This window comes from Liolophura sinensis, chromosome 6, assembly GCF_032854445.1.
Source record: "Liolophura sinensis isolate JHLJ2023 chromosome 6, CUHK_Ljap_v2, whole genome shotgun sequence".
NCBI lineage: Eukaryota > Metazoa > Mollusca > Polyplacophora > Chitonida > Chitonidae > Liolophura > Liolophura sinensis.
Window position 1 is genome coordinate 61502355 of NC_088300.1, and position 16229 is coordinate 61518583.

Sequence of the window (16229 nt, forward strand, 5' to 3'; positions counted from 1 at the left end):
CGATATACTGAATACCTAATAAGCATCTCCCATATGCTGAATACCTAATAAACATCTCCCATATACTGAATACCTAATAAACATCTCCCATATACTGAAAGCCTAGTAAACATCTCCCATATACTGAATACCTAATAAACATCTCCAGTATACTGAATACCTAATAAACATCTATATACCGACTAAACAACTACCAAACTCCTCCCAAATCGAATAGACGTCTGCGAAACAAGCAGCATCTTTCAAACCCAAGAACAGCGCTTGAACAACAACGACAAATATGTTACAGGATGAAGCAAACAAGGACGAGGGCCTGTTTTCTCTTGTCGAAGGTGTAGACAAGGATAACAGGATTTTACTAAACCTAACAGTGACAAATGAAGGGTATTCGCCACTCCTGTGATGCTCTGCGAAACTAACGTCAGTGAATTCGTCACTTCTGGGATAAACATTCCCACAACAACAGCAAAACGGATTGCGAAACACGGGTTGCCTTTCAGGACAGCAACATTCCATTAAGTAAATAAATAGTGGGAAATAGGCCTGGATAGGCGGACTTGGCTCATTATACTGGTTACTGTGCACTTGAAGAAAAAGGGTCCATATGTACACAAATTTTCACAAAGTTTATTTCCTCTGGCCAGTATTAATTATGCTTGCTGTACATATAGGGAGCATAAAGTTTGATGGCACAGTTTAATAGGGAGAGTGTTCTACTGCATCATTAAATAAGTATAGATTTGTCAGGTACCTGGCGAATGGCGGCGATTACTCGGGATACTTCGGTTTTGTCCAACCATACCAGTAAATGTGGACAGAGCGTCCAGAATTTCTGGCGCTCTGTTTCAGGATTGTGTCTAATTCCGTTTAACCCCGGGGCAGGGGACAGTTTATTCATTGTGTTGAATTAGATGGCCACGTTGCATACTATTATTTGAACAGTTGCAATCAAAGCGCAAATGATATAATATTTTGTTATAGAAAACTAATATTCTTGCATCAGTATTCACGATTTGAATACTAATTTCACTCAGTCGCATAGAGCATACCTTGCCTCTTTCCATCATCACTGAAAACTGTTGACTTCTTATCATTGCATGATTCCGTTCTATTTTCGTGCTTAATATATTTTCTTAGTTCTTTGGTGGGTTGTGGCGTCGTTTTGGGAGTTGGCCTTGCGATTATTGACCTGGACCGTCCTTATGGGTTGAAGGCTGGTATACGAATGTCTGTTTTGACGCATAGATTCAAACACTAATCAACTAAATAAGTAGCAGAGACAAGTTGAACCTGACACTGGCAGCAATAAATAGGGCTGGTTTGCGGCTCAGAGGTTGAACATGGTATTGGTGCAATCCCATGCACCCTCGGACAGGGGGTCCCAGCCTTTTCGACCGTTCTCAAGGCTTCAGAGAAATTAAGCCTCTAGCGGTAGATAGCGATCGCCTGTCTCATCAAGTCATTTTGAGATCACTTGCCTTTTATCACGAGAGCATATACACTCACCTCGCTATGCGTGGAAAATCTTTGCTTAGCTTTTGGCCGAAAGCTCTTCAAGTTATGTACTTGTCAAGGACTGGTAGTTTTATACTTCGCGTACTCCGGTTTCTTCTATGTATTATAATTTAAATATTCTCGAATGCGGTGCTTCACTCCGTCCAGTAAGTAAGTAAGTAACGTATGAAAACAGCGTCAGTCACTTTGATTATAACTATGGCTTATATTGTATAAGGGGGCCTTCGTGGCCTCCGTGTAAATATAAAGACCGCTTCGGTGGCCTAATAGTGAGCACGTCTTACTCGAAGTCAATATAATGTGACTGGATCAGGTGTCATGTCTGGTGTCTTAGGTATGATATTTCAATGGCGGTAGCACTTTGGTGCCATTTATTCGCCCTGCCTGAAGAAGACATGATATATGTACATACACCTCCTCATCGTCATATTGACTGAAAAATTGTCAAGTACTTCAGACCTCAAGCATACATACGTATATATTTATTATATAAGTGAATGGTTGAATTTTCTTTCTAGACTTAAGGTTGAAATATGGGTTGGTTGTGACATTACTTGCGCAATCAGAAAGACAAGTTATTGTTTTGTAAATAGTTTTGTGCCGAGAATGAGCTGTGAAAGTGATAATTGAGTGTGGGCATTTCTGTCACGTACAGCTGTCATAAGTTGCAGTCAGCTTTATCATGTGTGCTTGTTGCCTCTTCAAAACAAACAAACAAAAACATTTTCCCCCCTAAATCACTTGTGTGACATCCTTTTATCACAGAAATATTAATATCGGTTTACATCAAATTGTTTATGCTTATATTTCCTTATTCCGCACGACCCGTAGGCAACATTACGGCTTTGTTCATTCATTTTGCCTATATACCCTTTCGTTTTATATGTAATTATATATCGTATTACATTATTCAGAATTGTATTTTCAAATTAAATCCGGCTTCTCACACCGTGTACATGACTGGGAGCATCAATCTGTGTGGGTGCTTATGAATCTGGAATGATTAACAAGGGATTGGGGTTTTATCGGAGGCGGTAATTTCGAGACTCGGATTTTCGTAGATGGCCCGGCAGCTTATACTAGCTTTCACACCATGTGCATACCTAAAAATGGGGAGGTGGGGGCAGGAAGGGGGAAGGGGGTGTCGTCGTTAAAATTCTCATCTTATAGTTGTTACAACGCCAAAGATGATGTTGGTATTCCAGTCTGTTGCAAAGAAGTTTGAAGATTCCTATGCCACGATTCGGGACCTCATTGAACGTAGGGCTGTTTTGGCCCGAAGGATCATGAAGCTATCTTAGTCTTATGTCAGACTAAGTTTTAACTTCAAACCAGTTTACATCTCTAAAATTGTTACTTACACAAAAAACTTTTATTTTAATGCTTTATGAGTTATAAACTTTCATGGCAAAAATGAAAATTAGCGCTTTTCAGAAGTAAGTTCAGGAAAACTTAAGATTAAGTCGAACTGAAGTCTTTGACAACTGCGTGACCCTGGGGCCAAGTGGTCTAACACTAAAGTTCGTTGGAGATCTCAAGGCTCGTATTTATTAAGGTACTTAACACATAAAATGCAAGTGTTTGAAAAGACAAGCTAAGAACAGGAACAAGCTGAAATTGTGGTTAGTAGTTTATTAGGGGCACAGCTGTGACACTTAGTGCCATTTTATTGGTTAAACTTCAAACATTCATGGGTAAGGGATTAATTATTACTCAGAGAAATCGATTTGAATTTGTTTATTTCAAAACGTTGGGAACTGAATTTGAGCTCTTCTGTAAACGTAACCAACGTTAATAAATTGCTATTGTTCATAAGAAACCTGAAGTTGTTCGGGCAGATATCTAAATGTGATGCATCGGGTGATATCTCGTTACAGGCTATTTGACAGACGACTTGGTAACGGGCGAGGAAAACGGAAATCAAAAAAAGTATATGGGTGTGTTTAAACTCCATGGAGACAACAGGAAGGTCAGTTTCTCATATCGTGGAAGGCTGTATATTGCCAAACCATTCTGTTGTAAATCAGACATGTATTTAGTTATTTTCAATCCAACTGTAAATGAAGTGAGAGATGTTGAAATAATGAATACGTCTTAAAGCTTAGTCAGGTGAATATATCGTGTTCGGTTCGATTCGGTGAAGCCGTACCTATCTTTAATCTAACCATAAAGGAAGGAATCTCTGCATGTTTGTCCTTGGATTTTTTCCATAACCGTTCCTCTCTGATCGACTTCCCACTTGACGGTTGTATTGCTGAGAACCCATGGAAGTGCAGTGTCGGGTATTCCCGAAATCGCGTATTCCTTATGCATATGAAGCAATGATGTCGTCACAAGTCCTTTTCGTGCAAGCTTTTATTCCTGAGATGTGGAATGTATATTATCCGAATTCAATGCCTGTCATTTAAGCTGTATGACAGATTTCGATTGTTTTCAAAGTACATTGCACACTAGTAAGGTACAGCTGTGTGGCATCGAAGTCACTCACAATCATTTTAAACTAATTGGTCTTAATGATGAAGATTTCAATAATACTTACACACCTGTGGAAAAGTCATTAACAGAACATGGTTTCGTGCGAGTATGACTTTAACCATTAACCAGGTGCCTGTCATCAATGCGGTCTCTGTTAGCTCAAATCCCAAGTGCGTGGGAAGGTCTGTATGTTCTTGTGTTTCCCCCGCTTTCCTGCCACCATAATGCTGGCAGTCGTCGTATAAGGGAAATATTCTGTGGTATGACTCAAATAACCAATCTATTAAAAAAGGAAGTAAATAAATAAATAATTTTACAGTCACACTTGGGCTAAGAAATAAAAGATCTCTGGAATCTGGTCATCTTATTAGATGCATCAAAGCGTGAGTGTATCTCATTTAAGCCGTGGTTATGTCGACACGTCAAGATATGACGTCAAGATGCAGGTCTTAATGTAACAGGCAAATAGGTGAATAACGAGAAGGGCGGCTGCTGTAATGATACGTAAGCACAGGTGAGGAGCGAAGGGATAATGGTTAAGGCTTCGTCAAGTCGCAGAAATGGAGGTGCTAAACATGGTTTTTTGTAACAAAACCTTTGTTAACGTTTACTTGATCTTTGATTAGAAGTGGACTGCTGTTGATCACGGGCAGTCATATTCTTGAGTTGTTTTGGGTTAAGTTAGTCGTGAATTCACAAGATTTTAATCAGCCGAACATGAAACCGGCCTATGAAAAAAAGGCATCTGTCTTCGTCAGATATCGACAGTAATCCCCCTTTCTTTCCAAACTATCATTGTTTTCTACCAACGAGGATATTCATCTTTGTGACAGTGAGCACCCACATCTGTGTATAAATGTACCTTGTATATAAATGTAGCCCCAGTATATGTATCCTGTGTATAAATGTACCACCTATAAAAATATAACCCGTATATAAATAAACCATCATGATTTTGTGGCACGCGTCTGTACAATGAAATAAATAGTTAAATGTGCGACCGTAGTGACCAGAGTAAATTGTAGTGGCCAGAGTAAACCGTAGTGACCAGAGTAAATCACCGACTATGGCTATGCATGCGTGCATAAGTCCATGACCTAGAAACCTTGAAACACCTTGAAACCGAAACTCCGTATTTACAAACTACGAGTTTGCTAATCATTGGTGCTAGGCCGGTAAGAACTCACTGACTATTTTTACATTTCTAGGCAACTCTAAAACAATTACTACCAAAGACATTGATTTTCTTTTACAGAATTCTCCGTTGTCGTAATTTTTTAAAATCTGTTTCAACACAGTAGCGTTTGGAATATTTTTCCCACCATGCATCAGCCGTTTCTCAAACTTTTGCTGGGCAGAAGAGAGAAAAATATACATAGCTGCACAGATACGTCACATAATGTGTTAGAGATGGAAGAAAAGTGTACAGTGTCGTGGTGACAAGGTATAGGAAAGTTGCATACCTCTGGGTAATGAACTTGCATACTTCTAGGTAATGGACTTTTGATGCATGTTTGAAAAACCTCTCTTAATCCATGAGGGCGGGATTCGAGCTTACGGTTTGGTTGCTCAGAGTACAATCAACATTGGCGAGACCAACGTTTATAAGTGAATGAGGGAGCGAAGACTCTATATTCATGTTGTAACAAGCGGAAAGCGGCATGTAGGAAAATAAAATGCAGAATTTGTATTGGAAGGTGACTTTGAGGTGAAAAATAAACATTGTCATCAACAGATCTATGTGGAACTATATTGCAGTAATAATTATCGCTGGATTTAATCATTCATTTCATTGTTGTTTAACGCCATATTCAATAATTTTATTGATTTCACATGCGACCTGTACGACAAAAACAGGTGTGAGCATTATTGCCATCGGCATTTTCTGTATGGTCAGAGCGGTCATGGGGTTGTTGAATTGCTTCTCGTGGACCAGTGAGATTGTCGAAGACAATTCATGATGGTTTTCACACAGATTTGTCTTCACCCATAAAGCTGACCACGACCAAAAGGAAAAGATTCTGGCCCCGGGGTCACAAACCGATCTTGGACTTAAATCACAACTTCCGATCACTTTAAAATTGTCATTTCTTATGTGAAAATGTCAAAATTTTTCTTGGCAACGTAAATTCTGGAAAAGCTATTTTAAAACAAATTTTAGCTAAGATAACGGAAAGGAAAATACCAAGTTTAATCACTGAAAGTTTGACTTCATTGTAAGAGCCCTTCGTGATCCTGAAGAACAGCGTAAACACGTGCAATTGAGATAAATGAATTTCTAACATAGGTGGCTATTGTTTGTTTCAATTTTGCAATTATTGAAGACAGTTGTTGTTGAGTAAAATGATCAGAAACATAACATTGAGAACGGAACCAAATAAATTGCTAAGTAATGGCAAGGACGGATGTTTATTAGTTTTTCTTTCATTAAAGCTGTTTGTTTAAACACTTTGTGGTTGTAATACTTTAGCAGATCCTTGCCCCGGGTTAATCAGTTATAGATGTAGATAAAAGTGAGAGGACGTCAGAAAATATGGAGAGTCCTTCAGGGAAATGCAACAACAGTTTAATCAAACTGTCAGCGTCTTAAACACTTCGTATATGATTGCTGTGATTTGGATCCGATGTATACTAAACGACGTCTACCGTAGATCATATATACTAGGTCAAATACCTTATCCTACATAAGCCGTGTTTGTGAGAGACCGTTTAAGTTGCTACAATCTAAACATTTACATGAAAAGTTTGAATGTAACCCTAACTTTGGTAAATTGACAACTAGCCGGATTTCACTGATTTGGTGTGACAGTTTGCCAACCGTCAGACTGCTGTCGCTGCCCTGATTTTACTCTCTGTGGTGTAGCCTTTTATTTTGATAATGGCTGCGCGTATATGGCAACCATATTACTTCTGACGGACTGCTGTCAGTGGTTGTCATAGAGTTATCATTCATCCTCAGAGGTGTGATGATATTTTATTGTAGATATACATGGTATGATACTCTGGGCTATGCAATTATGCATGTATTTATATTCATATACAGATCAAAGCCACGGCCTCAAGTTACACATGGAACTTTCTTTGATTCTAGACTCGTGCACTCCCAAAAGTAAACACGCACTCTTTTTTACACATATGTTTGTGTAGCTCGCGATGTAAACAGTTAAGATACGGGTACCAGTGGTACACAGTTTAGTGCAAATTTTGTCACAGGTATAAAATGTGTTTGCAAGGTACACATGAATATGTCAGTGCACCAATTCTGTATTTGTTGTGTGCACATTTGTTATGTGCACTTTGTTTTGTGCACATTAGTTTTGTGCGCATTTGTTATAGAGACAAGGGCCGACAAACTGCTGCTTTTGAATACTACATACGATGATGAGTCCCCACGTTGATTTCGCTCTATACTTTCTGTTTTGCTGCAGCATCGCCGGATTGACATCATCGTAACGCCAGTAGAGGAGTACGCATGCTCCCTGGTGCACTTTACGGGCTCAGCTCACTTCAACCGTTCCATACGTCATCTGGCCAAGAAGATGGGCATGTCACTGTCAGAGCATGCGCTTAGAACAGGGGTGATTCGCAAAGTACGTCAGTCTTAATGTTTGCCGTAATGTGAACTGCACCGGCCAGGTAATCGATTTAGTCGGAGCTCCAAGAAAGAGAAAAAAAAAAAAACTTATGCTGCCGTGGCGTCCCTACATTTGTGATAATACCCCGGGTTTATATATCCGGTGATAGCATGACCTACAAAGCTTTCCAGAATCACGATGCAGGCGTGAGGAAGGCAAGGGCCATCTATAAAATCTATATATGTGCTTGCATTCGGAAAAATAATTTGTTAATTTTAACAAAAAGTCTCATGTCTGAGTTATGCTAGAATGTATTGTGACACAATATTCTGTAATATTCAACATAATATACTGTTCGTATAATTGATTATTTATGTTGAATTAATAGAATGTGTGTGTTACATTTAACAGAACGACCGCCCAGACAACAGACTTTCTTTTAAAATTAACATTAAGTTTTTGAGTGGTGGAATCGAGAATTATAAATTGCATGTGTGCGGAAAAATTTTTTGTTGTAATGTTTTGACAAAAATGGGTTGGGAATGAGATTTCACGTTTGGACACGCCGGGCTTATGTTTTCGTAATTAACACACATTATGTAAGACCTTTTATAAACAGACAAACAAAACTACTTTCCATATATGTACAGTCAGTAAACAGGAAGGTTCTTTGGCTATTTTCGCCAAACGATCGATCTTGAGAGATGTCTAGTAGCTGTTCGTGTACTGTATTACGGGTTTTAATGATAGCGCGATCAGGGAGATGTGTTATGTCACAGACAACGTCAAGCTTTCGCTAAAGACCCAATCCCCCCACCTACATCCCCCCCCCCCTTTTTCCTCAAGATCTCATGGAGACATTTTAATATCCCACACACTTCATCCAGATTTCTATATTTAGGCTAACGGCCACACCACCGTCCATATATAAAAAGAACACGAGGTATGGTGTCAAACACAATTCGGAGTTGACGCGTTGTTCCACCTACAGTGTCATGCCTACGGTTACTTCCACACTGGGAATGTATGTCAGTATTTTTGTTATTTATTCATTTGTTGCCTAATGCCATACTCAAGTAATGCTTGTTGATACGATGGAGATCAGTTTATGTTGGTGGAGAAAACCGGTGTTCCCGGTGTAAACCGGCAAGTTATTGACGAAATTTCCAACATGTGTCGGTACAGATATGTAGGTTAGAAATACAGAATGTTGAAAAATTGGCGTTGAAAAACCGTTCAAATGCGAAGGTTTACTGTATCTCATATGACACTCAATTTCAGTTTGTATATACATGTATAAAGAGGAACGCCGCGCATGGGATTTGGTCTGAACCTTCCCAGGGACAAAGACATTTGTCGTGTGCGTGCGCTGTGGGGTGGTTAGTTAGGAGAAACGTTGAGAGTGTGTCGATTTGTTGTATGAACCTGTGAAAATGTCTTCTTCACCTGCGAATTTTTCAGGCCATCAATAAAGCCCCAATATAATTCAATAAATCCCCCGTCATCAAACCAGGCGCAAATAGGCCAGTGTGCAAGCCAACAAGCCAGTGCTCCTTATACGCACAATCACGTATAAGCTTTTATAACCAATTTAGATTTTGGAAAATTCTGGAATACGTGGTTAAATAACAGTCAAAGAAAAGATCAAAGTCAAGCTGTCCGCACTGACGGGGTCCGCGCTATTACTGTATGACCCTTGTTGGCATCCATCCATTTCATGCAGTTTATGCTATGGTATTGCACGTTTGATTTCCTCATGTTAGTTTAGTAACCCACAGAAAGAATACATGGCTGCAAATTTGTTTTATGTTCACCTGCTCCACTGTAGTAAGTATCCCATGTGTTATATGATTGGGAGAGGACAGTATTTCAATTCTGGGTAAGACTTCTATCGTACAAGTGAAATGTTCATGAGTGCGGCGTAGAACATCAAATAAGTATATAAATCTATCCTACAAGTCAGAGTTTCCAGCATTCGAAAAACCGTAGAAAACAGAAATTACCGGAGCTCAAATCTGTTAGCATAACTATGATAGGCCAGATCACGGGTTACAGTTTGGTGCAGGTCCTATTATTCTGGCGTTTATAGTTTGCGTTCTACAGTGCAAAATCTGATTGCTTCAGAATGGCGGTTATCCGGAAATAAATTGGAAACTGTTTTTACAAACTAGGGAATTGCACCGTTGAAGCTGACATGGCGAATTACATATATTCTGTGTGAACATTTCTTCAGATTTCATTGGTTTTCGCGATTCCGGTAAAATATTGAAACTTCCGGGAAAAAGTATTTTGATTCAGCACAAAAAAAGCTGGAAAAAGTGAAAAATGAGTCACAGAAGCCAAATTTGCAAACGGAAATCAAAACTTCTCTGCGATTTAGGTAGGCCTACTCATGTAGTTCATGCATATTAAAATGCAGGCCGATGGGCTCATTTGTTTCTAATTCTACATGTAGATGAGCAATCAAAACTTACGGTTCAGTAAGGTTTTTCAGTGTATTGTTACTGCTAAGTTTGCTTCCGCTAGTATTATAGAAGATATAGAAACCATAAATGCAAAGACAGTGCAAAGAAAGTGAAAACTTATAACAATTTCGATAATGTCCCTCAAGAACGGCGTGGACACTTAATTAAGACATTCCATCCACATTAAATCAGTTAAGCATACATCGTATAGCTTTTGTTGCAAGCGCAGAAATTGAAGAGAGTGAAGATCGTATTCGTTGAGCCAGTCATAAGGTGTCTCCGGCAGATATGTATGGCTTTAAGTTTATACTTTCTGTTGCAACATTTTTCTAGATTAAAATGAAGGACTGTAAAGTGTATGTGTTTAAAGAAGTAATCGCTGTAGCAAAATGAAATGAATATCTGCTCTTTATTAGTACAGTGAACGTACGTGCGATATATGTGTTCATAAGAATCTGTGGCCATAATAATTTGATGGACCAACAATACCATGGCCGTTCAGCGACAATGTTAGTGGAATGGTGATCTATACTAATCTGTTAATTCCTGTCATTCTGCGTGCCGAGTGATGGTCAGTAGAAAACCTGAGCTAAGTGTTGCCTTCATTTATTAACATACACTCTATAATGACTTGCCTCTCTCACTGCTTGTGGGGTTCCTGATGACAATAAGCAGTAGACCACACTTATGTGGCCGTTTGCGCAAACGTTCTTTAAGATCTGTTGTCTCCCACCAGTATGGTGTGCATACGTACCTTCAGGTCACATGGGGGAGAGTTTGTCAATAGCTTGCCCAATGTCGGTGGTTTACGCTAAGCACTCCTATTTTCTCATAAAACCTCTTAAAGCAACACTCTGATGAACAAGAACTTGCTGTAGTTCCACGGCTTCCAAACTGTACCAAAACCAATGTCGTTCAGTTTGTGTTTCAGTATACACAAAACATACTTGTGTTGTATGAAGAAATATTTGTGTTCTTTCCAACAAAAGTATTGTGCCATATTTGAATGACTCTGCCTTGTGTTAATTTAACACAAGGTTTGTGTTTTATTTTTTTTGTAAAACAAACGTGTACTTCACATTTATTTTACACATGTTTGTGTTGGGCTAACACATGTTTGTGTTGGGGTAACACATTTCTGTGTTGGGGGTAACACACTTCCGTGTTGAATTAAACAACACAAGTAGTTGTGTTAGATTTCAACACAAGTGTTTTTGTGTGTACAGAAAAGTTTGCGACATGACAATGTTTGTAGCATGACAGTGTTTGCAACATGACAATGTTTGCAACGCGACAATGTTTGTAATATGACAATGTTTGCAACATGACAGTGCTTGTAGCGGTCGTCCAGTGACACAGCGGTGTTTATTAAGACACACCATCCGCTTTGAAAAGTCATGGGCAGTTAACTATGCAGTTCAAGAGCATACAACAGTCCACCCTCTATGACTAGGTTAAAATAGATGGATTGGGGGCCTCCGTGGCCGAGGGGGATTAGCACGCCAGCACGGAGCGATGACCCAGGTGCCTCTCTTTAATGCGGTTGCTATGAGTTCAAATCCACTGTAATGTTGGTCGCCGTAAGTGAAATATTCTTCAGCACGGCCTAAAACGCCAAATAGATAAATAAATTTGTATTTCTGAAAGAGAGTGATGCTAGTCATGCTTCTCGCGCGAAAACCAGTAATCGTAGGTCATTTATGTTCAGATAACACCGAAAGCGCATACAATGAGCTATAATTCGGTGCAAATTAAATTTTAGCTGTCATAGTTTTTGACTTACAGACTATTGAAAATTTGCCGCAATAGCAGAATTCATTCTAGCATCACTCAAACAAGACTTTCTGTTACAGTTAACAGATTAATTTTTCAGTGTAGCACTTAATGCAAAGATGCCATGGCCCTGGAATGTTACTGGTGCAGAGCTTTTGAAGTGGAAGAAGCGCCATAAGACTGCGAGAGAGCCGTGCTTGAGTCAAGTGTAACGATTTTTAATCTTGGCTACGGCTTTAGGTCAGGAGATGTGTCAAGCTGCTTGGCGATGCGGTCCTCATCCATAAGCCTGACCGCCATGCTAGAGAGTATAAAGCACAAGTCAAATAAATAAATAAATTTTCAAAAAAATCGTTGATTAAGTGTTTGATGTTTTTGTTTTTGTTCGCTAGGGAGGGGAGAAAATATTTGAAGGCACTGCGCTGCCTACACCGACTGAGGAATCCATATTCCGTCACATGGGGATTCCATATCGACCACCTGATGAACGGGACCATTAGTCTACTGAACTCATGTATATTAAATTAAATTTCATATATATATATATATAGATATGAATTTAATTTTTGAAATAACCTGTATTGTGATTATTTTCAACATGATTTCCTCTTCATTCTGCTGACGTACAGGTGTTGCACTTTAGTGTTGTCAAAAATCTAGTTGTTAGATGTATCTTTGAAGGTGCATGTTTCGGAAAATTCTTACATTTTGGTTGTTCATGAATTGGTTTTTACCCGTCTTCTACTACATCAGCACTCAGTAGTTGAAAATAACACAACTGTTCGTTTGAACTTTGCAAATTGAAGGCGTTTTTGGATCATTAAAGTTAGAAAAGATTAATTAAGGATTTTGTGACAGGTTGGTAAATACAATATCTCTTTACCGTACTTTAAAAATAACAAATACGCCCATACAAATACAAGAACCCTATTATTTTCCATTGACCTTGATCCTTTTTTCCAAGGTCGTTGGGTCTATGCCTCCATTACGTCGGAAACAGGCTATCCCTTACAACTGTACCTATGGGCAAGAAACATTTAGTACATTGTACAGTATTTTGTATTTTCACTTCATTCCAGCTCACATGGCAACCTTGACATATAAAATTTTATGTCAAGAACTGGACGTAAAGTTTTGGTGTAGAAAGATTTCATTAGGGTTGTTTATACCTTGGGTGTATTAATAAATATCAGTGGACATAACCCGATAACTTCATGAAACAGTCGCAAGTAAGCTCATGTCTTTTTGTTTCAGTTGGAACATGCTAGCATGTGTACTTGGTGGCAATATTAACCGAAGTTTAAGGCGTATATTTAATTACTTTTATGTAGGTTTTTATTTACCTTTATCTAGATTTTTATTTACCTGATTTTATGTGATATCTTATCTTATACAAAGTTAATATAATGAAATGTACATACTCCTCGAAATGAATATTTAACCCCTTATAATTGGAATATAGTATTGCTAAATGTGTCCCGAATTTTGCAAAAGTATTTAATAGAATTTAATTATCGCCAAACGGGTTTAGTAAATATGAATGTAGCACATACACGCATGATGTAAATTTTGAGTGCATAAAATTTATAGTTTTATACCAAAGATTAATTCTCTAATGTATTTAACATTCATGAATTAATGTACTTAAATGGTCACCGGCCATTGGACATTTTCAATAATTTATTAAGATTTTGTTTGATAGCTGTCTTAATGCCAATGTCTTAGTCACGATTTATGCAAAATAAATTCATTTTCTTTATAGACACGCGTCTCCTGCAGTCGCTGTTTGCGGTTTCTTTGACCGTGTATACGGACATGTTTAAAGCTTTGTCGATATTATCCACACCTACAAAATGTGGGCTTAATCCTCTGCCTTTATTCCACATACACGTGGTCGGATAAGCACGGGTATACTTAACGGCTACTTGACGTATCCACTAAATACAAACTGCGACAGCTTGAGAGAAATTTAGAGCAACACGACTTGTGCTTGGCAACAAAGAAATCTCATTGACATCATATATATCGTAGGTTTACACAGTATTGTAGAGATCAACAACGAAGTTTTTCACAAATCGATTTGGTCAATAGTTTCATGTATACTATAGACGTTTCATTTGTGAAATGCTCATTTTGCTACATACGTCGCGCAAACGTCTTTGCGGGACAAGTCTTAATTTAAAGGTGGAGAAAACATGAAAATTGCATAAAGCTCAGATGAAACAATGCGAAAAGTTAGTGGTAAATATGGTCTTAAATATTTGTTTAAATTTTTCTTTCAAGAGAAAAGGTTACTTGAAAATATTTTAGTATGGTAGGACTACATCTTATTATATACTGTCTTTGGGTAATAATGTTGTAAATGCAACACGGTAAATAAATGTATTTGCACTAGAATTTTGTCTTTTTCATCTAACATCTTTCGTCTTTTTGCGCTGTTTCATCTAAAGACTATATTTGGAAATACGTTTCCACGCTGTATCATCTCATTTTCACATCCTTGGTATGTTTTCTTCTCTTTGTAGGATATGCGTATTACGAGGTTACATGCATGTATTCTCAGTTACATTTATGGTACTTTTGTCTGAACCATTAATAGTTTGTCCTTCTATTAATTTACCTCGATATACGCAAGACTTTTAGTAGTGTAAAACATTGATCTGGCGCGCCGAGAATCATACTGTCACCAATACCGAAAGTTTTAATTAGGCAGCGTTGGTGTTTCCCCGACGAGACGCTGCGTATTATAACGATGTCAAATACTGGGCAGCAGGGTGTCAGTGTACCGTACTAAGATATCGGTAAATATATCTATACTGGGGACAAGTCATTCCAAGCGATGTAATCTTTTGTTTTTTCCCTCTGTAATACGTCAGTGATTTGTGTATAGTTGTGCTAAGAAAGCGGAGGTGGTTCTTGTAACGCTGCAGTGTATCACCAGACTAACGTGTTATTTACACAAGCTTGGAACTGACGTCTGTAGGCGAGAAGTGTTGAGCCAAGGTGCCTTTTAATGACGAAGGCGACCTCAATCACCATGTGCGAAAAACTTTGTCCTATAGAAGACATAAATCAATGAAGCTAACAAACCAACATCAAGGAAGCAGTCAGTCAATTAAAAATGTTATATATCGGTACCATTTCTCGCGCAGGAGCAGTCAGGGTCCAAGCAGGATTGACTATTATTCTTGTGTAATGCATGAGCACTACGTTAGTAGTTTGTTCATAAATCCTGAGCGCCAAAGCACGAATGCATAATATATACTACATTGCTTTGTTCCCAATTACATGAGGCGGAAAAGTGCCTCATTAGCTAGAAGCAGGTGTGTTCAGTTTATCTCAATCGATTAACTGACCTTTCCGTATAGATGTTTACGTGTGTCTGTTATTGTGTATTATATCGAAATGTTTTAGTTCTGTGCCTCTTGTTTCACACAATGCGAGCCCAAAGCGTCATGTGGCAGTATCTATTCCTGTAGACTACCTTAAGCCATTTATAGAATGGAGAATAAAGCCAGTTGTCTCAGCCAATCGTCCTTTGGCAAACCCCGGATGTATCTTTACTTGGAAGTCCGGGCCTGTTTTGGATGCCAAATTTACATAAACCCTCTCTCACCCACTTGCTCCTCAGATGTAGGCATTGGTTTCAGCGGTAAAGTGTCACACTGAATTGACCTGTATGAAAGCCTTTGTGGAAATGTACATGTCATATGTTGAGTTGACCCGCGAGACTCAAAACAAAGTTAAATAGGATTATTAATAATGCATGTATGCCAGCAGAATTTACCTAACGTGTAGCAGAAAATAGAAACTTTGGTATAACGAAGTCCCGGAATCACAGGCTCTAAGGTTTCTTGCTGCTCATGCTGTTATCTTTAACGTATAGATCACATTGTCTCTTACAATCTTCCCTGAACTGGTTCAGCGATTGAGCAATACCAGTACACACACATTTCAAACAACACGATAACAACAAGTGAAATTCGCCAAATTGCAGGCGGCGCCTTCGGATTCACACCTGCATACATGTATATGTAGCTGACTGCAAACTGAAATTTTTAGACACGCCTCACCTTGTTTGTGCTGTAAAAACAATAAATGAGGGTGCCGTTCCCATTATTAGCCAATGCTATTTGTTTTGAGAATTTCTGCTTAGTTATATACATCATCCCATAAAATGTATCCACGTGGTGGTTAGCGTTCTCGCACAGCACAATGACCCAAGAGACTCTCATCAATGCGATGGCTGCCAGTTTAAGTCCAGCTGGCTTCCGTTGGGAGATTTTGCAGCAACCTGCGGTTCCTGATTTTTCGTGCCATACCGAAACGGGAAGGAACTACAGGTTTACTGTCCCGTCTATAGGTTCAGTCTGTTACTTCGTCACAAATCACATGGGCTTGACTATCATGACTACGACGATGTGTC

General features: G+C 38.8%; 1 protein-coding gene across 4 annotated transcripts in view; it reads left to right on the forward strand.

The window, feature by feature from the left end:
* LOC135466758 (DNA polymerase lambda-like) overlaps window positions 1–13566 on the forward strand; it is a 59085-nt gene extending 45519 nt beyond the window's left edge. For 2 of the 4 annotated variants that reach the window (XM_064744424.1, XM_064744422.1), the window contains 3 exons: window positions 3393–3484; window positions 7419–7580; window positions 12196–13566. In XM_064744424.1, the coding sequence (XP_064600494.1) occupies window positions 3393–3484; window positions 7419–7580; window positions 12196–12303 (362 nt within the window). In that variant the 3' untranslated portion in view covers window positions 12304–13566. Of the gene's footprint in view, window positions 1–3392; window positions 3485–7418; window positions 7581–8466; window positions 8594–12195 lie in introns of those variants that run through there. The other 2 variants (XR_010444153.1, XM_064744423.1) reach the window with 2 other exon arrangements.
* The last annotated feature ends 2663 nt before the right edge of the window (window positions 13567–16229 follow it).